At 36.6% G+C, this 25,235-nt stretch overlaps 4 protein-coding genes across 5 annotated transcripts; 2 read left to right on the top strand and 2 right to left on the bottom strand.

Annotated features, from left to right (window-relative positions):
- Window positions 1-264: 264 nt before the first annotated feature.
- LOC126370100 (F-box/LRR-repeat protein 7-like) lies at window positions 265-2,898 on the top strand. Its single transcript, XM_050014828.1, has 2 exons — window positions 265-489; window positions 666-2,898. Exon 2 carries the CDS (start codon window positions 675-677, stop codon window positions 1,710-1,712), a length of 1,038 nt encoding a protein of 345 aa, XP_049870785.1. The 5' UTR covers window positions 265-489; window positions 666-674; the 3' UTR covers window positions 1,713-2,898.
- A 1,597-nt stretch (window positions 2,899-4,495) lies between these two features.
- LOC126370039 (transcription elongation factor B polypeptide 3-like) lies at window positions 4,496-16,539 on the bottom strand. Of its 2 annotated transcripts, XM_050014673.1 has the most exons (11): window positions 16,355-16,539; window positions 15,886-16,081; window positions 13,707-13,855; window positions 12,218-12,906; window positions 11,565-12,187; window positions 11,044-11,156; window positions 9,240-9,415; window positions 8,632-8,720; window positions 8,053-8,252; window positions 6,641-6,790; window positions 4,496-4,844 (listed from the first exon to the last, which is right to left on the bottom strand). In XM_050014673.1, the coding sequence occupies exons 1-11, from the start codon at window positions 16,424-16,426 to the stop codon at window positions 4,644-4,646; spliced, it is 2,658 nt and encodes an 885-aa protein (XP_049870630.1). In that variant the 5' UTR covers window positions 16,427-16,539; the 3' UTR covers window positions 4,496-4,643. The 2 variants fall into 2 exon arrangements, with proteins under 2 accessions (XP_049870630.1, XP_049870629.1); XM_050014672.1 differs by having other exon boundaries at window positions 11,565-12,906.
- A 198-nt stretch (window positions 16,540-16,737) lies between these two features.
- On the top strand, window positions 16,738-17,683 carry LOC126370148 (coiled-coil domain-containing protein 115). The gene is made up of 2 exons (XM_050014903.1): window positions 16,738-16,879; window positions 17,030-17,683. The coding sequence occupies exons 1-2, from the start codon at window positions 16,861-16,863 to the stop codon at window positions 17,500-17,502; spliced, it is 492 nt and encodes a 163-aa protein (XP_049870860.1). The 5' UTR covers window positions 16,738-16,860; the 3' UTR covers window positions 17,503-17,683.
- A 5,324-nt stretch (window positions 17,684-23,007) lies between these two features.
- Window positions 23,008-23,760, bottom strand: LOC126370392 (uncharacterized). Its single transcript, XM_050015230.1, has one exon. It carries the CDS (start codon window positions 23,758-23,760, stop codon window positions 23,008-23,010), a length of 753 nt encoding a protein of 250 aa, XP_049871187.1.
- Between the last annotated feature and the right edge of the window lie 1,475 nt (window positions 23,761-25,235).

The raw sequence follows: 25,235 nt of genomic DNA on the forward strand, positions 1-25,235 counted from the left end.
GGGACGAGGGAGGCACAACTTGAGGCACAAGCACGCACAACTCATAACGGTATGTGTGACCAATGATGGGCCAACCAATATATTCTCGCCATTGCATTGTTGTAAGTCATCAAAATAGTGCCCTTCAAAAATCTTCGAATACTTTAGCCTAAGCCTAACTCTAAGCCTAACTTAGGTAATTTGCAAAGGACTTACTTAACATTAACAAAACACAGATAAGCGTCTGCTGTCTGCTGGCAATAGTTGTAGGTAGGTATTTGGCAACACTTGTTTTGTATGCCCCTCGACTTCGGTCTTCGTCCCTTTCCCTTCCCCCGTCTGGTCCAGCCAGGCGAATTCCCTATTATCGGATTGGGAGAAGTGTGTAACTAAATAATTGATCCAAGCCAAATTTAGATGGAAATGATTTGCATTTTATGCAAGTCAACTACGTAGTTGTAAATAGTCAAGAAAACACCAGTGCGCGTAAATTACATATTTCCCGGTTAGGTGAGTAGACTAGTGTTCTGTTTTGACAGCTACCTAGTATAAATGTTTGTTATTGTTTATATTTGAACAATATTCGTTCATGCTTCTTTTTCTTCTCAAAGCTATAACCCTTGTCTGCTATTGATGAATTAGCTAGTTTTCGATAAATAATTATGATATTATTAAATACCTTTTAGGCCGTCAAGATGACCGGCTCAGGGGCAGAAAATTACGATGAAATAAATGTTTTGCCAGATGAACTGCTGATATATATTTTTAAATATTTGCCATTAGAAGCGATACTGGTTTGTGAAAACGTAAGCCAACGATGGCAAAAGTTAGCTCGCGACCCATTATTGTGGAAGCATTTGCCTCTTGTCTACTCAGGGAAGCCAGGTCAGAGCGAAGTGAGTGCAAGAAACCTGGAGATTATATCAACACACTACGAGTACATAAGCTGCCTCAAACTTCAATATATTTACAGCTATCCTATGATTAGTTCAATTCTAGATAAAATGGCTAACCTTGTTTGCTTAGAACTTGTGATGTGTAGAGTTGCAAAAGGTTTTGAGAATATTTTAGAACGATGGCCAAACTTGAAAAAGTTTAGCCTGAAGAATTCTCTTCAGCTGCAAAGCGTTGAAGATTTGTTGATTCGATTTGACAGATTTGAGCATCTTAAATATTTAGCATTATCGGAATTTGGTCTTAATGCAAATAATTGTAATAGTTTGCTACATTGTAAACAATTGACTCATATTTTCATTGAAAAGATTAGGGATCTCCCTTTGGAATTTGTGAGTGAGTTTATAAAGTCAAAACAGGAAATTTTGCATACGCTGCATATCTACGGAGGTAATGGGTTAGATGACAACTGTGTGATGATGTTGTCTAAATGTCCACATTTGACAGATTTAGCTATTATAAGATGCGAAAATCTTACAGATATAGGTCTTATTGCTTTGGTGAATTTAAAGAAAATTGAGCATTTGCAAATCTGGAACAATAATAAGTTTACCGAGGACAAGCTGTTAAAGACTTTAAGCAGCCCTTCTTTAGTAACACTAAAGAGTTTGAGCTTATCTAGAATCAGCAATGTTTCCCCAGTTGTGGTGGATGTAATATCAGAAAGTTATAAGAATCTCAAATTCCTTGCAGTATATCAATGCGCTAGGATTATTAACACTGATTATGAAAAACAGCTTAAATCTAAGTTCAGGAATATTGAAGTGGTTTTATATTAAAGTTTCATCTCATACAAGATATTACATTTTTTCTGATGCTATAATAGCATATTTACCCTATTTTAATGAACTAAATGAATAAAATAGTACGAAATAATTTGAAATCCACATAGTACTGATGCTATAATAGCACATTTACCCTATTTTAATGAACTAAATGAATAAAATAATACGAAATAATTTGAAATCCACATAGTATATTCACTGTAATAAATAATGGCATTTCAATTGAGAAAACTGACAATTCAACATTCTTCTAATGTTTTCACTAAGATACATTTTAAAAACTACTTACTATCATTTGTCTTTTAAAGTGAAATTTCTACAAAATGTATGACATAGAACATTCAACAAAGATACTTAGAATAATAATGTAACATTATACCTATGTGCATAGCATACTGGTTACTGGTATAAATCTGCTATGAGAAGTAAATAATAAATTGGTGTAGTCCGCGACCTGGGGGGTTAAAAAGGCCACATCAAAACAATTCATCTAAAAAAGCAATATTGTGATTTGACATTTGTGTGCATTGCACACTTACTTTTATATGCGCAGTTTGCCTACAAGTTAACAGAGAAACCTTATGCAAAAAAAATACTTTATAGTCCATTGTAGTAGGTCACCAACCCGCAGGGGAGCAACATGGTGGAGTATGCTCTGTACCTCCTCCAGTTGATTGAGAAGAAGCCTGAACCCAGCAGTAGGTAGTGTATTTAGGTAGGCTGTTTATGTTATGTAGTGGAATGGTTTGGGCTGTGTGGTGATGTATCCTTTTTATATTCAGACACAAAGCACAGCACAAACATATTTTGGTAAACATTTTTTAAAATAAATGTAATGTATGCTACTCATAGAAAAGTGCCCATTGTTTGTATTTATTGGTCTATAGAAAATTCATACTATTGTGAAGCTAAGATTTATTTCAATTAATGTACATACTTAACAAAATCCATAGTACAAAAAACAAAAGTAACAAGTTTTGTTGAGTCACTGCTGTGAAAAAATATATCTACTGTATAATTGTTAACTTTCTTTAATAAGTTTTTAAATTTTATTGTTTATGGTAATTTATATAGTTGTAAGACATACTAGTTGATAAGACCTATTTATTTTAAAGATACGATTATTATACTCTCATCTCATAGCGTTGTTACAGCGTATTATATTATACATAAAATCACATATCGTTTGTTTTTTTTTTCAAACATCACACGACTCTATCTTTTTGGTACTTTCCCGACTTTCAACAACATATTTACACACAAATATAATATTAAACCCAAGTAATATTAAAGAATAACGTTGAAAAACAGATACATGCCAAACAATTTGTTATTTCACGAATTAATGACAGATGGATGTAACTTTTTTATGATAGATAAGTGATAGGCACTACATATGTTATAATTTTATATTTACTTACTAATGTTATAATGGCATAATAAAATAATGGTCTATTATTTATTATCTATTCTGATTAAAACTACCTAATGTATTCTGTAAACTCAGAATCTATATTTGTTCTAATTTACACTTTTTTCCGCTGTCGCTTTTTGGTTTCATTCAGGAACGATATTCTTTAAATCGGCGTTGACAGCGTTCAATTTTAGCAGGAAATATTACAACAGTGCCTATCTAAGAATTACATAATCATAAATTATTTACCTATACTCTTTTTGAAATAAAACAAATTATCTATAAAAATACCTAGTACTTTTACCTAAAAATTTATACATAATTAAAAACCACAGATTACGTAAAACATATTAATATTTCTGTGGAATACATTGAAGAGACACTTGTGTTTCTAACAAAAGTCTGAATTACATCTACAATATATAATACAATTATCTGAAACTAAAGAATATTTGATCGAGATCTGGATTTACTTCAGTGTTCTAATCAAATAAGTGGTTGCAAAATATTGTTCTAATTCAAAGATTACAAGTGTCATGACAAGTGTAATATTCCATTATACGTGTTAGTTCTATTGTTGCAGCATTTTGTGAACAAGAAAAGCTAAACTGTTCGTTTATTCGTATAAAAAATACATAATTATGGTTGTTGCAATTTTCATGCAAATATAAACTTTGCAGATTAATTCACCCCTTTTATTTAAAATCTTGCTAAGCTGTACAAGCGAGTGGTAGGTAGGTGTTCTTATCAAGTAAATGCATTGCCATCCAAAACGAAAATTAAGATACTTAGTGTGAAACATAATAATAATATGTTCTTGGGTAAAAAGTTTCTGAAAATAAAGATGCGACGGGATCGAATAAGGCAGAATACATCCTACAACTGGCCACCCAAGGGGCTTGTTTTTAAATTAGCAAAACCATTTCTTTTAATCAGGAATGTTACGGATATGAAGTTTCGGATACGGATACAGAAATATTTTTTACCGTTTTGCGGACTTAAATATTAAATAATTTCGGCTTATCCTTTAGGTTACGGATATTAGATTATTCAGGAATTGTAAACATGATTTGGCTTTAATTACGAGTTTTAAATTAAGAATTGTAAGTAATCCCACAATGACGGACTAGTCTAGAAACAATAGAAAAAAAAAATGCAAAGGAATGCGGTGTCGTGGGTTCGGCAAATTTTATATTGGTTTCGGTTACATTTTTATTTCGGATATCCGAATGTTTCGTTACGGAGCTCCGCAACATACCTGCTTTTAAACTACCTACAAAAAATATATATTATCTATGCGACACGACCTTACGCTGCCTTATTCGCAACCCTCATCCATAAACAAATTATTTACATTTCGTAAAACATAACCCTTCTTTTGCGGGTAAAAAATCATTACAGATATTTATAAAATCACACGCAACACTAATACATGAAGATAATATTTTAAAATCATAATAAGGTTCCGGGTTTAACAATTACCTCGCGTACGGAATTCTAGTTAGTAAATATCATCGTTTGCGTCCACGCATGAATTGTAGGGCTTTTTGCATGAGCGGAGCCTTCTTGGGTTTGTTGAAGCTTGAGACAGAGACGGAGGCCGCGGGTGGGGGTCGCACGGCGCCTCCCTTCAGCACGTTGGGTGCCGCCGCCAGCGCCGCCACGCGCGCCGCCGGGCTCGCTGTCGCCGCGTACTTAGTACCGTGCAAGGCCTGCCACAAACAAATAAAAGTTACTTATTTTGAATTAGGACCTTGTAGTATTGCAGATAATTGGCCACTCATTGGTCATAAATTAACCTTTAAAACAGACCTTGGCGTTTCGGGTACAAAATCCAAGTTTCACGCTTCTTCTTTCTGCGTCGTCGGCGCTTTTCGAATCACAATAAATACAATTAAAAAATAAGTTTAAAAACTAAAACCCGACTACGGAAAAATCGCACTCTAAAAATATTAAACAAGAAAATGCTGATCTGTCCTAAGAGTTCGCTGACTATGGCATCTATAAAGTTATACCTAACTTTCTTGTTTCAAACTTTTAAGACCGCGATTTTTCCGTCCGACTAGGTTTTAATTTTTAAACTTATTAATTTTATTTATATTAATTATTACATTCCAATAAGTGGTTTAGAAGTTAGGTGAAAACAGACGTATATGGGTAATTCTCACCAAATCTCGAAATTCCAGTCCTGTGAGTTTATCAGAAAAACTAATCGACAGAAAAGGGATATTATTTTTTCTTTGAAAAGTATATCATTGCTGCTAACTATGGATATTACAAAATGTGACCCAATGAGAACAAATTTTAATTTTTTTATATAAATATTTCTTTGAAAATCATTTCCTCACTATGTCCCACACTCCCGATTATAATATATTCAAGTGAATAAAATCAACTAAATTATAATATAACTGATTGCAAATTGAACTAAACTATTAAAATATGATACATCTTCATTTATCTACTGCCATTTATAATAAACTATTAATAAAAGGGGGTACAATTTATTGTAATACTTGTGTCCCATGATTGGTAATCATTCCCTCACACATCTACCGACAGTCGATTTATAATCATACTTTTAATGATTTTGGAACGCTATCATTAGTTTTTGATAGTTGACAACACTGTCAATGTTTCAAAATGCCGATTTCACCTGGTGCGTGCATGACTTTCTCTTGCGAAAAGCTTTAGCAAATTTATTTCAAAGTCTACTTTTTTTAACGTCATTACTCCACAATCAATAAAAATAAGAGGTAAGTAATAATATAAGTTTTAATTATACAGAAATGTTTGGTATTGGGAGTAGTTTACTAACACAAAGTCGCATGCCTAAAAGTAAGGGTATGTTTACGAGATCGTTTCGTTTTTCTTTGATTTTGTCATTCCCTCACCATCATTCCCTCATGAAAATGTATGGTGAGGGAATGACGATTTATGAGGGAATGATTTGTCTACTTGAGTTTTCTTTCGCTAACTTTCTTGCTAACCTAATTTCCGTATTGCTTTGTTGCTTTAGAGAAAATAACTGCAAATAGAAAGAAGTTGTCCATGGAAGAAGCTCAATTAAGAAAGAAAGAGTATGATAGAAAGCGCTGAGAGAAAATGAAATCCGACCCCGAAGGCTTAGAAAAACTTTGGCCAAAAGAAAAACTTAAGTACTTTTTTTCTGGGGCCTACTATATTATACATATCAAGTTACATGGATACTATGAAATTGTTGAAAAAAAAACATTTAATTTAGAACATTTTTTTTCACAATGTTGTGTCGACCGAATTTCGAGATTTGGTGAGAATTACCCATATACATACAAAGCGGTCAAATACACAACCCTCTTTTTTGATACGCCCCAGTCCGGTAAAAAATAGATAATGATGCTGATTTTGCGAGACAAAACTTCATTTTAATTTAGTTTGATAGGTCTCTTACTAGCTATGTTTCTGTAAAAGTAAATTAAAGTTTACCGGAATCGACTCCATTATAATTCTTAGTAAAATTAATAACTACCTGTTTCCTAGCGACGTTTCTGGGTGGTTTCACCACGGTGTCTACGTACGCCATCTTGGTTTGTTTGATGGGCGCCTTCTTAGCCTCCTGCGTCATCCTGATGTTGGCTGTGAGAGACTTCAATTTGTGTTCTTGTTCTTCTTGGCACCTCTGTAATATTACAAGCAGAATCAAGAATTTTAGTCAGGTCGGACTACAAGAAAAAATATTTTAAGTATATCACAAAATTAGAAGACTAGACAAAATTTTACACGAAGACTGTGTAGTCCTTTTTTCTTTTTCGAATAAACTATTTATTGCCCTGCTAGGGTAACAAATTTAGGCAAAGACAAGCTAGGTGACAATTCGAGAATATAATAGTTACATTGTTTTAAGTTTACGCGGTTATTATCATAATTAAAACACATAATAACGGGTTCTTACCGCGTTTAAATGGGGATATGAGACTCCTGATATTTCGACACTGTTGCAAGTGCCATGATCACGGGATGACTGATGAGATTGGAGTGGAGTAGGTAGATCCATAATTTTCTACGGGCAGACATATCTGTCTACCCTCTTTCTTTGCCGCTTGTTTATGTTTTTGATATCGGAATGTTCGGAACCATCTGAACTCGCACCAAACTCACTACGACAAACCGCACTCACTGTGTCCTCACGTTTTTTCACCACATTAGACCGTTTCAAGCTTTTTACAACACCTACTACTGGATTCCACATGGTCGATAATTTGAACCCGTCTTCCCTGTTGAAATTTTTATGTTTTCTGATTTCAATAGCCTCTTTTACGAGTCTCGGGATGTAATGACGTTCTGTCGATAATATTTGTGGATTGTTAAACTCGATCCAGTGGTTAGGGCCCGACTCCAGTACATGCTCAGCTATAGCAGATTTCTGCACGTCGTTTTTCTTCATGGCACTAATATGTTCTTTAATCCGGCAAGAAATAGACCGTTTTGTTTGTCCGATGTACGAACTACCACAACTAATCCAGTAGTAGGTGTTGTAAAAAGCTTGAAACGGCCTAATGTGGTGAAAAAACGTGAGGACACAGTGAGTGCGGTTTGTCGTAGTGAGTTTGGTGCGAGTTCAGATGGTTCCGAACATTCTGATATCAAAAACATAAACAAGCGGCAAAGAAAGAGGGTAGACAGATATGTCTGCCCGTAGAAAATTATGGATCTACCTACTCCACTCCAATCTCATCAGTCATCCCGTGATCATGGCACTTGCAACAGTGTCGAAATATCGGGAGTCTCATATCCCCAGTTTAACGCGGTAAGAACCCGTTATTATGTGTTTTTAATTATAATAGTTACAAATCAGCAAAAGTTACTTGGGACCACAACAGTACCCACTAAAAATCCTTGCTCATTAAGTGGTAGAGCTGAACAAAATATTGCTTCACTTACCATGTACATCTCTCGCCAGGTTTCCATTTCCTCTCGTTTCTTGTTACGGAAATGCTTCTCACAGTTCTTCTGCCATAGGTGCGCAGTGTCCTCCATAAGGTATGGATTGTAGTGTTCAAGCATAAACAGTTGTTGGGGTGTTGCCCTGTCGACTACGGGCTTTAGAATCTCGTATGGTACACCACCAGTATATTCCAGAGCTGAAAAAAAAGTATTTTAGTCTCTTGATGTGAAAAATATTTAACTCGAAATTTCTGGGAGCCAATACGTGTGGTAGACACATATTGGCCTATTTCCTACCGGGGTAAGCAGAGGCTATCGAACAATTTCCTTCAATCCTGACATGCCTACTTCTTTTGCTTCCACATTCTACAATATTTTCATACTATCGCGCCGTTAAAAAAACATTTTTTTTTCAGGACATATCTTGGAAAGCAATATATTGGGGGTGCTTAATTTATTGTTTAATAACACGCGCCGGTTCAGAGATTATACGTAGTTCTAAATATTTTTTCAGGACATGTCCTAAAAAACAATATATTGGGGATGCCCAATTTATGAATGTGTTGTAAGACTTACCATCGATATGTTCTTGAAGGACATGCACGCACATTTCATATAAAGTAGGTATTTTTCCGATCACTTTGTTTCCGGAGTACACTTTAGTTCTGGAACAAATACGATATTGTTCGGAAAATCATCATAATAGTGTATTATTCCTTACAAAGAAGAGAAAAAGAAGAAGAAGAAGAGAGGCCTTTGCCCTGCAGTGGGACATTGTGGGCTATTATTAATAATAATATTCTTTACACACATGTTGGACCATTGAGTCTAAATGCAGAAAATACAACCCACTAACAAGCATTACGCATATCATCCTGGCATAAAATTATAAAGTGGTAAAGCTAGAAATGGCCTGCTGTAGACTGTGTTTTCCAAACATTATTATCTTGGCGTTTTCAAGACTAGAGTGAATTAGCATTCAAACGCGAACTTATTTATTTATATATTTATTATTAAGTACAGCCACATCACATACATTAAAACATTTTACATTTAGAAGGTTACGGTATTGTGAACCTATCTTAAATAAATAAATGAAGTCGGTTAAAAAAGTAGTAATTTAACTGGTAATTATACCCAGATATAACATAAATGTGGAAGATTAAATAATTTGGGTATATTACCTTTGGTTTTTGGAAGATATGACAGCACTCATAGCATCATCGTCGTTGAAATGTGGCATGAATTTGGGCGGCGGTCGAGGCTTATAGTTAGGAGATATCTCCGGCAGTGCAGAGATTTCCAGCGCGGGCAGCGGAGCGAGCTTCGCGGTAGGCGCTAGCAGGGCCGCGGGACTTAGCTGCAATCAAATGTACAGATTATAATTCCCTAATCTCTTATGCTCGACTTGACATGCTAAAGTGGGTCATAAAATAAAGAATAGAACGGCAACTCTTCGCCCCGAACAATAGGTATCGGGCGCTTTACCTCACCCCCTTTGGATCTTCATCATCACCAGCCCATTAAAGTCCCCACTGCTGGGGCACGGGCCTTCCCTATGGATGGATAAGGAGATCGGGCCTTAAACCACCACGCGGGCCCAGTGCGGATTGGTGGTTATTAACGACTGCTAATGCAGCCGGGACCAACGGCTTAACGTGCCTTCCGAAGCACGGCGGAGCTTGAGATGAAAACTTTTTTATTTGTGGTGACCCATCCTATGACCGGCCTTTGCGAAAGTTGCTTAACTTCAACAACTGCAGACCGAGCGCGTTTACCGCTGCGCCACCGAGCTCCTCAGCCATAGAGCTCCTTTGGATCTTACTTTAGTTTAAATGGCCGTAAGCTGCTAAGGAGTAAGGGGGAGCGTGCACGGATTGTTTGTCTCACTAAAGCGGCAGACGGTAATGAGATTTTTGCATGGGGTGTCTGAGGTATGTCTATGTAGTGTAGACCCAGACAATGCCGCCTCGGTCGATGGAAACGCGAGAAAATTTTGTTTGCAGTTTCATTCATAATTAATTTCGCATACTGGCCCACTTATCTCGCTTTCCTGGCTCTATGTGCTGCTAACATTAATGCGATCCACTTTAGGACCTCAACGCGAAAGCACAATGTGTGGAAGCGAGAACAATTTATGCGAAGTCTTTCCTTAGAGGAGGGGTTGATAGTCTTAATTCATTAAGACATTAATTTAGACGTGATCGATATTTCTAAGATTGTTAAACATGTGAAAATATTTAGGTAAGTTTTAGCAGAAAAATGTGAGAAGTTACCGTCTTATACAAGCACATATCAAATATTATTTTATGTTGCTAAAGCGACAATTAATCAAGTTAAACATAATGGTAAATAAATGTATTTGTTTTTATTGAATACCGTTTATTCCTACACGTTAGTCGATAACTTATCTGTTGTGGTTTGTCTCTGGGAGATAAGTTTTTTTATAGTAATGGAATAATATAATAATATTTACAAGAATTATATCTGATTTTACTTATATAATTTTCAGGACCGAAGTCCATAATGTACCCATTATGTAAGTCACACAACACGACAGATACAATCTTCAGAATGTTCCGAGTAGAGTAGGTAGATATTGTTAATGTTGCAATCTTCTTCTTATCGTGTGGGCTTACCTCATAAGAGGTGGAATACCAGCCTCATCAACCCTGGTGTCAGGGTTATGATTGAGCCGCCAAAGGCCCCTGACATGGCTCATGTAACCATTACTCACTTACATCAGTAAATAGTAACCGGGACCAACGGCTTAATGTGCCTTCCGAAGTATAGATCATCTTACTTTCGGACAATCAGGTGATCAGCCTGTAATGTTCTAACCAAACTAGGGATCACAAAGTGATTTTTGTGATATGTCCCCACCGGGATTCGAACCCGGGGCCTCCGGATCGTGAGTCCAACGCTCAACCACTGGACCACAGAGGCTGTTGCAATAATGTTGCTATAAAACCAATAATAACAACTTACATCATTTGTAGTGGACCCGTTAGGCGATGTAGAATCTTTTACAGGTGTTGTTTGCTGTTTCTTTTTCGATTTGGTTGGAACAACCATTCCTAATGCTTCTGCAAAACTTGCACCTGCAATCACACATAAATCGAATCATTTACAAATTCTATTTGAACAGGCAACTAGTATTCATCTATTATAGCTCTTAGTCATTCATGGTATTTAGTAGTATTGAAAGATTTTTCCGCTGCAATATCATTAATTAGTTACTTTAAAGAAAGATAATGCCAACAAGCATGTCATAATAAAAATGTAATAATGGCGTTGCAAGTCTCACACTGACCCTATTTAAATACGTAAATCGCAAAATTGTGAAAGGCTTAGTAAGGTATTGTATACAGGCATTGCATAACTGAGGATGGGCAATCAGATATCGTGCGCTACTTTCACCTAATATGTTATCAAGAGAAAGCGAAGGATACTGAATCAAGCTTACTATCACGCTAACTTTCGACAGGTTAACTATGTGTAAACTCTACCTGATTCACAGCCGATACCATCATCATCATCAGTATTTACAGTCACTTTTTTCTTTGGTTTATCTTCCTTCGTTTTACTGCTACTAGACTTGCTTTTCTCGGAATAAGAACTTGATTTGTGGCTAGATTTTTTCTCGCTATTTTTATCCTCAGTCTTCTCTGCCTTAGTTTCACTCTTCGACTTATCACTCGATGACGAGTGCTTTTTATCGCTCTTACTGCTATGACTACTCTCTTTAGAAGAACTATTTTTATCCTTTGACGTGTCCTTACTAGAGGAACTTTTTTGCTTAGAACTACTACTTTCCTTCGATTTGTGTTTGTCACTTGAGATCTCCTTTTCATGTGGACTTTTATATTTGTCCTTGTCTGACTTAGAACTGCTATGTTTATCTGATTTACTTTTATCGTGATTTTTATATTTATCAGAATTGCTGTCAGATTTATATGATGTTGATCTGTCAGCTTCAGATTTACGTGAGCTGCTTCTATCAGATTCAGATTTATGAGAGCTAGTTTTGTATTTGTCAGTGCTATGCTTTTCCGAGCTATGTTTATTCGAGCTGTATTTGTCGGAATTGTATTTGTCCACACGGGATTTATCTGCACTGTGCTTATCCGCGGTGTGTTTATCTGAGCTGTATTTATCTGAGCTGTATTTATCTGAGCTGTATTTATCCGAACCATATTTATCGGATCTGTATTTATCGGAGCTGTATTTATCAGAGCTATGTTTATCTGAACTGTATTTATCAGAGCTATGTTTATCTGAACTGTATTTATCAGAGCTATGTTTATCCGAGCTATATTTACTTGACAATTTTGAATCTTCTTTATAAAATGGTCTCGATTCTTCTTTATTTTGTTTATCTGATGATTTATGATCCTTGTGCCTTTTTTCTGAACTACTTTCTTTGTCCTTTGTGCTGTTGTCACTTGAGAAAGATTTTGCAGAGGCATGTCTTGTTTCTGAACTGTGATGTTTTGCTTGTTTTGAAATGTGATGTGTATCTGTAACATCTTGAGATCTTTTTGAATTTGAAGACTCTGCTTTCTGTTGACTTTTACTATGATTGATGGGGGAATATTGAGGTGTGTATGACTCTTCAGGTGACTCTGTTTTTATTTCAGGGGGTTCAGTTTTTATTTTAATGTTTTCTGTTTTGACTTTGACCTTGTCTTCTTCTGACGACTCTGAATCTTCATCACTTGTGCTGTGTGAATCTGAGCCATCATTATCACTTTCAGGGGGTTCAATTTTGACTTTTACAATTTTACTTTTGTCATCTTCATCATCACTAGAACTTGACTGTCGTGACCTTTTTGTGTCAGGTTCATCTTCCTGTAAAAAGATTTATACAGTTTTTCAGTGAAGTAGTTTCTTTTCAGTAAGGCTTCGTCCGACTCATGATGATGAATATAGTCTAGTGGAGATGAGCCTTAATTATTTAAATGCATTTGTTATTCGATTCTACTACAGATCACACACATGTCTTGCCATACAACATCTGTGATGGATGTCAAAACACAATTATAAATTCTAGAAATGTATTTGTCACGCGAAGATAAATCACCAGCTATAATTAAATAAATCACAAATCAATTGAGACGAATTATGTATCAACTTCTATAAAATTGTTATGCAAAAAGTTTTATGCCAATAAATAAAATAATATTATGTGAGGGTCACTAGATCTAGCTGGCAAAGCAGTTATGTTATGAACCATAGAGCTGAGTTTAATACCTATTGCATGAAGGAGTTTACCTATTACTATAATGACTTGCAGTTATTAACATTCGTGACGAAAATAATAATTAGCATATAATTTTAATATTACTGAAGTGTTGCTGAATAAATGTGGTGGTTAATTTGCAGAAATATATGCATTAAGACATCAATTAGGATCTTTTAATTCGTTTTAATTTAAAATGACCTACTTGGACAGACACAAACTTAACATAATTTGAGTTCGACAGCTCTTAAACTAGTGCCATCCTTCACTTTATTTTATTTATTATATGATTTTATTTTATTATTCTTTTTTTTTAGTTAAAGTTATTTTGAAGTCCTATAAAATTATGTTGGTGGTCACCCAAATCGTCCCCATTGTATTGTTTGTAAATTATGCATCAGAACATTACCTCACTGCTGTTGTATTTTCTCTTTGCCCCACTGTGGTCCCCATTCGTGTGTGTATGGGTATTCAATCTGCTATGAGATGTTGGGACAGGAAGATGTTGGGCTCCATCATCTGAATCCTTGCCATTGCCATGACCATTATGAATTGATCCTTTAAAAGATAAATATTGTCTTATTAGAAATAAGCAAATAATATACAATTAATACATACTTATATCAAGACAACAAGACAAGGAAGATAAGCCTGAAGACTCTTTCAACATGGACAAGAAAGAGACAGTAGTGACAAATTGTCTATCTCTATCATATTAGATGCAAAGTGATCAGAATTAGTTAAAATTGCTGGTACCTGACAAAATAATTGACATGAACAGTTGAGAACATAATAAATAATGTACTTAGGCGGTGTATAAGGTGTCTGAGATAGTAGGCTCATGTTATCAAATCAACAAAGGCAACTGAAGCAAAAAATTTATACCTTTTTAACTAACTACACTAACTTGTCAAGATAAGGAATTACATTCAGTGTATAGAATCACTGGAAATACCACATAAATAATCAAATCCATTAACAATGCGTATGTTATTTCAGTAGTAGGTACCTATGTTAAAACATACCTACCATAAAAACATATTTTTATCTAAAAATATTAAGAAGTGTTCTGATATACCTACTGTGAAGGTTGGGTTTGTCAATTCAAATATTCAATCTGTGCTCAGCCGTTATGATTTAAGACTGAGGACTTAGGAGTGAGGTAAACCTAAAGGTTAGAGTGCATTGGGTCTGTCACTTCAAAATGTTCTACCATTTCAACAGATAACTATTATAACCATATAACTATAATCATATAGGTAGTTCAGAGACTGATGAGATGACCAACAACAAATGCAAAAGCTGTACATTTCTATTTGGATTTATCCAATGAATGTTTCATTAATTTTTTTGTTCACCTTTTTTAATGGGTATATTGGTGGTTGGCCAGACGGTTCTCTATTTTTACTCATAAAATTTTATGTAATAATTTACCATGGCATAATGTTACTTGTCCTATTATTAGTTACGCATAGTATTAATTAGTCATAACTTTTTAAGCATAATTTTGAAAATCATAACTACTAGCATAATAATTAATGACAATAATGATATATAAGCATAATAATTATAAGCATAAAAACTATACTTCGAATAAGAAAAGGTTTGGCACAACTTTGAACATTTCCGAAACTTACTATTTCCTTGGCTGCATTTGGTTCATGATTGTGACTTTTTATATTTTTTGACTCTATTTTATGCTGTTGGTCATCGTTCAGTACACTTTTCGTGTGTAAGATAAACATGCTGGCGGCGTAGGGGTGGCCCGAGGGCCACCCCCACCACACCCCAACCTACTGTTATGCCATGTAAAAATTATGACAAAATACTATTATTCTAAAAAAGAATTATGGATACCTATTTATATACGAATCAAATTTATGTCAGCAAATATTAGTCCCAAAATAAGTTATACCTAACAAACCAGTATTCTTAGATGTTATTATGGGAAAGTACTATTATGCTAAAAAACGTTATGCAAAAAGGATTATGATAATTAAAATTATGACAAAACCATTTATGCATTTTAAGAGAATCCCTGTCTAGACTATGAACTTAGAAAGTATTTTGTATTAAAGATCTGATGAATGAATTGATAGCAAGTTGGGTGTTTGCTGTTACTTTAAAAATAGAACCATAAGCATGGCATGCAAAAATATTGTAATTTAATACAGTTGGTGCTTCACTTGTTTTTACTTAACTGCCATATGAACATTTTTCTCAAAGTTCATAATTTTTTCTCACATATCAGTCTTTGAAATAAAAGTCAAAATGGCAGTTAAGTTTTTATTAAAAGATATCAATTTTATTGATAATAGACTATTAATAAGGATATAATAATCATTTAAAAACTTAATAATTATTACTTATAACTAAATCTGGTCCACAGATGTGCAATAATGTAGATATCCTTGAACTACATAATGTCTTTTAAGTAATATATTATTTTTTATATTATTATCTTAAACTAGGTGATGAGACTCCTTGTGATGAATAAGTTCGGTCATTTTGAGATGTATCACATAGAAGTGTAGTACACGTATCATTATCTAGCATATTGAAAGGAAACTATAACTTCAGATGCTCACTGTTTTTGTGATCGTCTTCCTGGTCACTTTCTTCTGCAGCCACCATCAGCTTCCACTTATAGACGAGTGCCCTGGCTGCTTTGCCGACATCGCCTGGTTCTTTACGCAACGCATTCACCGTCCGACCCACGCCAGTCTCCTGAAGGTGCTGCACCTTCACATCCAGGTTAAACAGCTTATCAATAGCCTTAAGAACCTGGGAACAAATAACAACGAATGACGTCACTACCTTATGTTTGACGAGGCAGACAACTGGTTTGTAGCAGCAAGTTCCTGTACATGTAACATCAGTTCATGAGCTGATCCTAAATCCTCGTTAATTACGCAGTTTATGTCACTAACGTAATTACTCTAGAAATGGTAGATACGTCGATCACGGGTCACCTCTAGACTTCTAACAATCGAAATAAAATTACTTAGGTATTTCAAAATTGCCTGGAAGGAAAAAGCCTATAAAAAATGTACTTACTTTGTGTTCATCTCCTGCATATTTCTGAATACTTCCCTGGTGATATTTCACAAGATCTAACACAGACGCCATGCTAAAATATTTGATCAACAATGGAGTTGATTTTTTGCAATTTACAAAATGAATGCCAGCTGGTAAACGGGCACCATTTTTATCTCACCACATGTCAAATGACGTTTGACGCTACGTCATCTACAAATTATCCAAGGGGGGAGTCATTACATTGAGCCAATTTTAAACCTTCTATTTATTCTCTCAAAAATATTTTCATAATAGAATACTGAACTAGAGTACAAAATAAATATATAGTAGCAGCTGCGGCGCGTCTGGTCTGGTCCGAACGAGTCAGACGATCCGGTGTTCGCAACCGAACGCAAAGGAAACGTCAAAAAAAATAATGACATTGACGTAGGTAAGTTGAAATCATGTGATCGATGTGTTGATTATTGTTTGACTGAGGGAAAATATTTTATTCAATAGTATATATATAAAAGAAATTACTTGCAATGGGAGGCAAAATCAGAGGTAAGATAGTGTATTTTTATTCTTATTAATAGATTATAATAAACACTTGCACGGATTCAAAGTAGGTATCTGATCTTCAGAGAACAAACTTGTGTCAAGTGTCCTTTCGGTTTAAGTACTTAAAATGATGATGAAATTAATTTATTTCAGATACCGGCGCTCCAGACAGGGACTCAGTCTGTGAACTGTTGGATAAACTCACGTTAAAACAGCTACACTTGATAGAAGATAAGATCAGATGTGAGATGAATATTGAGACTAACATCAACAATGGGAGTTTTCAGTTAGCTAAATCTAGGTATATCATGGGCCATAGCGCGATTACAGCTACCAAACTGCCAATGGAAAACAGTCCAGAGTTTTCTGCTTCAACTGTTTGTGAAACTACAGAAGAAGATGGAGTAATGCAGTTGAAGGCAGTTAAGAGTGAGACAGAGGATACAGTGAATCCAGTCAGGTGGTTTGGTGTGTTGGTGCCACAAAACCTCCATGCTGCTCAAGGTATATTCCAGAATGCAATAAACTATGTTGTTGAATGTGTGAATATACAGCTCCAGTTGAATGAGAATTGTAATAATATAGCCACTCTGAAACAATACAAAGGCACATTAAGGTCAACATAATTTAAAAGAAGAATTTTGTCTGTATTAAGCACAATTTAAGGTTGTTTAAAAAATTGACATGCAAGAATTTGTAAAGTTAAGTGTGCAGCTTAAATTGTTCATGGTTGTTCAATATATGATGAAGATGTGAGTGTTGCTTATTGTTAAGAAAATATTATATTAAAACTGCTAATGTGTACAATATTGACTTTTTTTTTTAATTTTATGGTAGCCTATAAAATATTAAAGTTTGCAACTATACCTATTTAATATTTAAAGTATTTATTCACATTTTGAATTCATTTTTCTATATTCATTACAAACCTATTGAAATGTTCATTACAAATCCTGCACTTAATTTTATTATCAATACTTCATGTCCTGGAAGAAATTGCTATAGAAGATAAAGGCCACTATTTGTATTGCACTTCTTATTTTTATTTCTTGAGTGCAATACAGTATACCTACTTGATTTTATTTGTTGGTTGTAGACTAATGTAACAGGTCAATAGTGACCTAAGGACAAGACAACTGTGTGATAGCAAAACTACAGTGAGCAACTTCCTCGCTTGTTCAGGTTTCCCGATTTTGGTATTGTTACAGTAGGTGTGTAGTACACACTAAAATTTATTTTATAATATGGCAACACCACATTCTAATCTTTTTTCTACCCTTTGAACATCATGGCAATGGGTGTTGCTTTTTCCACCTTTTGTTAATTTTTAATTAATATAGTCCATTTCTAAATGTCAAGCATGTGTTTTTATTTATATTCAATACCAGCGACGCACAGTAGGTATCAAGGAAATAATATTTATTTTGGAACAGTTTATTTTACACTACATAGCTATACCTACCTACGAAAATAAACTCACACATTCTATCTTTGGTAGGTAGGTCATATACTTTTTTTGTTAAGTAGGTACACACAAAAATTCTATCAAATCAGTAGATTTTTATGTCTACGTACAAGAACCTTCGTAGTTAGCTACATGTGTACAAGTTGTACAACTCAACGTGGGTGGGGTGGGATAAGATATGTCATATAAACAAAGAGCAGTTAGTTTTCCGGAGACAATAAGCGAAAAGCGCATCAAAAGCCAATTAAAAGATAAAATATTTTAGTAAGCTTTTGTTTAGTTCATATCTTCGCTGAGAAAATGGTCAGTGCGGTCGTAATGTGGCCGGTGCTTAATGAAATGTATTCGTAGACACGCTCGGTTGTCATCTTCGACAATTTATGTTCCCGTTCTGTGGGTCAGCGGGGCGCGGGTCGCAGAGCCAGTTCTGGGCCTCGGGGCTCCCTCGTGACCCCTGTCAACGAATACCTACCTTTCTTGCGCCTGCGCTTTGTTCGCCAGCAACTGCCGCACCCACCCTCTATAATTTTCCCCGACGCGTCTAACGTTGCTCTTTGAACTCCGACACCGCTTTTCGCAAATACCAACACGATGTTATCATGTACTTTAGTTATTGTGTGAAGATGACGTAAACTGTTAAGTGGATGGAATCTGTATCCGTGGGTATTACATCCCTGTTTGTTTCTATGTGTTTGTACTGTAGGGTACATTTACAATTCCAAAGTTAAAACGGTATTGAACTGTTAGGAAATAATAACTTTGCGGTGGATATCGTTATTATAGTATAATACTCTTCAAATTAAGCAATTTTAGGACAAGAGTAGTAACATATTTTATAACAAAATGCGTAGGCAACCTGTTCTTAGAAGTTAGCCAGTATTATGGTTTCTGAAAGCCATTACGCGGCCTACATCACGCATGACAAGAGTTGGTTACCGGGGTGCTGAGATTAAGTAACGATTCCTGGTACATTCCCACGCAGCGGGTTGACCCTGCATAGCTCTGCTTCCCTGGTACGCGTGCAACACGACGAATCCAATGTTCTTCGGGTTAGAACAAGCACGCGCTAATGTCGCCGTTATCTCCCGCTCCCACCGGTGGCGCAGCCTTGCAGGGCTAGAGAAACTCTAAGTATCGACTCTTAATACCTAATTAGAGGCGTCGCGAACTATCCGAGGTATAACCTTGTGTATAGAATTAATTCAATTTTGTACGCTACTATAGAACGGGATGAAATCTACATGACAGACAAGGTAGATAAACACATATATCTCTGATAGACGCGTAGGTTGTTGCCTAATACTTAACGGGACAATCAGGTACTTATTTATGATTGTAAAGATTAATAATTTTACTAAGATAGATAATATTATTTGTTGTAGCCGATCTGCTCCAGTGGGTTTTCGGGTACTTTTCAATGAAGATGCTTGTTGCTCGATTTAAAGATGTAATTTTACTTATTTAAGATGTTTACAAAACAAGAAGTTGACTAAAAAGTTAAGTATAAAAAAAGATGCGTCGACGTCACAAGATGAAGAAGTATTATTATCTGTCAAACTCAATTGACAACCACCGCGCGCTCGCCGCAAACGGCACGCTCGTTTCATTGAGCGCCAACATCTTCCCCCCTCTCGACGACCGTAGTAGCTCGAGGACATGCTTCACCATCAGCAGTCACGGGTAGAGGACAGAGGTTGACAACAGCACGACGTACGATGCCCTTTGATGTCATAACATCTACGACTCGCGCGATCCCATCTTTTCCTGGGTAGAGTTGATGAATTCGCCCCATCTTCCATTTCAATGGAGGCAGGTTAGCTTCTTTAAGGATGACCATGTCTCCCGGCAGTAGTTCGCCTTTATTGATGCGCCACTTCGCTCTATGCTGTAGCTCGCAGAGGAATTCGTGACGCCATCTATTCAAAAGTGGTTCTTCATTTGCTCTATTCGTTGGTAACAGTTCAAACGATTAGGGTTGACGTCCAGTAGAGCTGGTGACGGCAGCGAGGTAAGAGGTCGACCGATCAGGAAGTGCCCGGGAGTCAATGGATACAGGTCGGTTGGATCCGATGAAAGAGGTGTTAAGGGACGCGAATTTAAAATTGCTTCGACCTGCACGAATAATGTCGATAACTCTTCGTAAGTAAGATGATTGTTTCCTATGATTCTAGTCAGGTGGTACTTTGCTGATTTAACACCAGCCTCCCAAAGCCCACCGAAGTGGGGGGAGTAAGCCGGCGAAAACTTGAATTTGATCCCTTCGTCGGCACCGAAAGATGAGATTGATTCATTACATGACTCTTAAAATTGTTTAAGATCATTGTTTGCTCCCACGAAATTGCGACCGTTATCACAATGAATCTCGGTAGGCTTTCCCCTACGCGAGATAAAACGCTTTAAACATAACAAGAAGACTTCAGTGCTAAGATCAGATGCAATCTCCAAATGTAGAGCTCGTGTCGAGAAGCAAACAAAAAGACATAAGTAGCTTTAAATAATTTTACAACCGCGACCTCGGCGGTCTCGGATCGGAAAAGGACCAGCAAAATCAACGCCTGAAATAGAAAATGGTAAGTTGGGAGTAACTCTACAACCAGGTAAGTTTCCCATGATGGGATTTATATTTTTTGCTTTTATAATTGTACATAGTCTACAGCTGTTGACGGTGCTTCTAGCTAGCCGTCTGCCTGCAATAGGCCAATAAGTTTGCCTCAAATTTGTTAGAAGTAGCTGTGGACCACATGCAATAGCCTTTTATGCTCGTGAGCGAATAATAAATTTGTAAAATGATGTTTTGACTCTAATAATATAGGATGTTTCTTTTCATAAATTTCAGATGCCTGCTGAATACGGCCACCCACACGAAGGATGCCGTGTTCATCTAGAAATGGTCTCAACGACAGTAAGCGAGATTTAGAAGGTAAGCATTTGTTATTACTTAATAAATTAATTTCTGTAGAAAAGCATTCAATTTGATGTTGTTTTATTAAGTAGTTTAGAGATTCTTGTAACTCTTCAGTAGATAGATGACCTGTATTTATGTTAGTACCTCTTAGTTTAGATGTAAAACGTAGAACGTAAGCCAGGCTTCTTTGCAGGGTAGTCAGCTTCGAGTATCGCTCGAACCTCACTAAACTGGAAGGATATCTATTTTTCATGCTTGTAGTTAAAGTAGTAGTAGTTAGTGTTTTAGTTGTAGATTGCTTTTTAGTATTAGTGCATGTTTTAGTTTTAAGAATAGGGCCCTTAGTATAAGTTTTTATTTCAGGAAGTTCCGATGGTAATACAAGCTCCTGCTGTGGCCATTCCGACATATCTTTTGAGAGAAAGGTAGGTCCGTGCCACCAAAGATGAGCTTCATGAATAAGCTTAGGGTCTAGACCTCGCGAGGCTAGATCTGCAGGATTATGTATTCCCGGAATATGCCTCCAGTCTGATGAAGATGTCAACTCTTGAATTTCAGCGACTCGATTTGACACGAAAGTTTTCAAATCGCGAGCCTGAGAAGATAGCCAACCTATGACCACAGATGAATCGCACCAATAAAATTTCTTGTCAATATTCAATCTTAGAGCCTTCAGTACTTTCGCGGATAGGCGAGCAGCAAGAAGCGCTCCGCATAACTCTAAGCGAGGAATTGTTTGAGGTTTCACAGGAGAGACCTTGGTCTTTGCACAAAGTAAAGTAGTTACTACCTTTCCTGTGTTATCTACTGAGCGTAAATAAACGCACGCTGCGTATGCGTTTTGAGACGCATCGCTGAACGCGTGAAGTTCTATGCTAGAAGGATCCGCGCTGAGGACCCACCTAGGAACTTGAAGAGAAGAAAGATCATTTAGACCTGAAACAAAGTTTAACCACATTTCCTCTATATTAGAAGGAATTTCATCGTCCCAATCGTGTTTCTCAAGCCACAAATTCTGAAGAATTATTTTTGGTATGATGGTACATGGACTTAATAAGCCGAGAGGGTCGAACAACTTAGCAGAATTTGATAAAATAGTTCTCTTTGTAGCAACAGAAGGACATTCCACATTAGTAGGAAATGTAAAGACGTCAGTGACCGGGTCCCACTTGAGGCCTAGTGCACTGGATTGCGAAGATAAATCTAAATCTTTTGGTATGAAGGAACTCTGATTATTTATGAAATTACAAGGAGCATTTGTACGAAACTTACGCAATGGGAAGCACGCAGAATGAAGAATTTCAGTCACCTTATTTATGTTGTGCATCAGCTCCTTCTCTGAGTCACAGCCTGAAAGAAAGTCATCTACATAGAAGTCGGATCGAATTAATTCTGATATTTTGTCGTCGGGACATTCTTTGGCTAATTGCAATAAACATCTTGTGCTCAGAAAGGGCGCTGAAGCCGTACCATATGTGACGGTATTAAGCTGAAATATTTTAATAGGAAGATGCTCACTTGCACGCCATAAAATCATCTGCAGGGGGCGCTGCTCGGGATGTACCAACACTTGCCGGTACATTTTTTCCACGTCGGCCGAAACGACATATCGATGTTGTCTAAACCGTAGCAAGATGGAAAACAAGTCGTCCTGAACGACAGGGCCGACATGTTGTATGTCGTTGAAAGACGTACCTGTTGTGGTCTCGGCCGAGGCGTCGAACACCACTCGAAGTTTAGTGGTCTCGCTGCTCTCCCTCGTTACAGCATGATGTGGCAGGAAACAACCGCGAGATGGCGCTGCGACCTCAGTCCTAGGCTTTCATACTCTCGCAGGAATTTGCTGTACTCCACACGTAGGTCGGGATTCTTGCTCATCTTCTTTTTCATTTGGAAAAGCCTCTTTTCTGCGATGTGGTATGATTCACCGAGGACGTCTGGCGATTCATGAAGAGGTATTTGGACACAAAATCGCCCATCGTCGTCGCGGTAAGTTGTTTCGTTGAAGATCTTTTCACAAGGATGATCATTAAATGAAGGAATGTTGTCCTTGGGCACTTCTTCGAGTTCCCAGAACTTACTAAGTTGCTGATGAATATCTTTACTAAACAATGTACGCTGTGGCTGTGGCGTGTCACAATGTTTACCCGCCATAGAGCCAGCAACTATCCACCCTAATAAGGTTTCCTGAAGAATTGGTTTATCTTTTCCCAATTTTATTCTAGCTGAACCAAGCACGTCCCAGAAGATGTCGGCTCCCAAGAGGAGATCAATGTCAGAAGGCTGGTAGAACTTCGGGTCAGCTAGTTGAATGTCGCTCGGAATATTCAAGTCGTGAACATGAATTTCCGCATGAGGCAGCCTGTCTGTAATAATAGGAAGAACGAAGCATTTGACAGGCGCCTTGAAAGATGAATTAGAAGACTGAACAACAATATTGCAGTGTTCATTTATATTGACGACGGCATTGCTTAGGCCAGAGATGGATTGAATGTTACTTTTCACTTTAGTCATACCGATTTTAGTCATAGCCGCATCGGTTATGAAAGACGACTGACTACCACTATCCAGCAAAGCTCTCAATGTATAAGTTTTGTCATTGTTTGTCACCTTCACCAAAGCCGTAGACAGAAGAGCCTGGTTCGAGGAGACAGCAGACATACTGATGACACAAGAAGGATTTGCAGCTGATGTACTGTTCGTGGCAGCAGGAGAAGATGCTGAAGAAGAAGACGACGACTGGTTATTAGACGTTGGAGTGAGGTGAGTATTAGTACCTACTAAAGATGCTCCATTATTTTCACTATCTTGTTTGGTAGATGTTTGTTTTTGGGCATGATGTACAAAGGATCTATGTAACACTGTATTGTGCTTTCCTTTGCAGATGCGGCAGCCACCAAGATTGCACTGGTAAGACTTGTGGCCACTACGAAGACAATTGTTACACAATCGCCACTGAAAAACCTTTTTAATTCTCTCATCAACAGGTAATGATTTAAACTGATAGCATTCATATAATTTATGCTCTTTATTACAGGCTAAGCATTTGCTGCTGAAGGAGGTGAGCTCAGGCGGCGATGAAGCAATAAAAGATTTTGGTTTTACAAATGTTTGACGGTTTTCACATTTTACAGTTTTACTAGCATGCATTGTTTCTAAAACAGTGGCGCGTTGACGAAGAAAATCAAAGAAATTTGCTAAATCTGGTTGTTTTAATGTTCCCCTGAACTCCTCCCAACTTCTAGAAGTTACTGGGTCCAATTTTGATGAGGCCATGTAAATGATGAGAGTGTCCCACTGTGTAGTAGGTTCTCCTAATGAAGCTAATGCACTCAAGTTTTTGGAAATTGCATCGATCAAGTCACGAAGCCCCTTATCGGATTCTTTGCTCAAAGGTTGAATGGAAAATAAACATTTAATATGCTCATTAATTAAAAGACGCTTATTATCATATCTGTCGCAAAGGAGCGACCACGCAATGTTGTAGTTCGAAGAAGAAATGCAAACTGAATTTATGACAGCCTTTGCCGAACCTTCCAAATAAGATTTCAAATAATGAAACTTACTGATGTCATCAATTGTATCATTGTTGTGAATAAGAGACAGATACATGTCTCTAAATTCCAACCATTTGTTTGGGTCTCCGTTGAAGGAAGGAATCTTCAAAGGTGGCAACTTAACGGTGTTGCCATGAGAATTGGTCTGAGAAGTATTATTAGACTTAGATGAACTTTCAAATGTTTGGAGTAAATCTTGAGATTGTGCTATAAGACTATAAAATCTATTTTCAATTTCTTGTCTTTCAATTAATTGAATATCCTCATTGCTGTCTAATGATTCTATTTGTGATTGAATTTTATCAAAATCATCTAAAATATCTTTTATTTTGTTAAATCTCATGGTCAACTCGTAAAACTGAACTTTATTCAATTTAGTATTTAATATTGGCTTTAAAAACCTTTCAAATAATGTTATTCTAGCCTTAATAC

This window comes from Pectinophora gossypiella, chromosome 10 (genome assembly GCF_024362695.1).
Source record: "Pectinophora gossypiella chromosome 10, ilPecGoss1.1, whole genome shotgun sequence".
NCBI classification, from domain to species: domain Eukaryota; kingdom Metazoa; phylum Arthropoda; class Insecta; order Lepidoptera; family Gelechiidae; genus Pectinophora; species Pectinophora gossypiella.

Bases quoted from the DNA above. Each gene is read 5' to 3' on its own strand.
- LOC126370100 (XM_050014828.1), top strand. From the start codon at position 675: ATGACCGGCTCAGGGGCAGAAAATTACGATGAAATAAATGTTTTGCCA.
- LOC126370039 (XM_050014672.1), bottom strand. From the start codon at position 16,426: ATGGCGTCTGTGTTAGATCTTGTGAAATATCACCAGGGAAGTATTCAG. The intron at 9,416-11,043 runs GTAAGTTGTTAT...ATTTGATTGCAG, and splicing joins ACGGGTCCACTACAAATGAT to CTAAGTCCCGCGGCCCTGCT. The intron at 8,253-8,631 runs GTAAGTCTTACA...CTTTTTTTTCAG, and splicing joins CCTTCAAGAACATATCGATG to CTCTGGAATATACTGGTGGT.
- LOC126370392 (XM_050015230.1), bottom strand. From the start codon at position 23,760: ATGACTAAAGTGAAAAGTAACATTCAATCCATCTCTGGCCTAAGCAAT.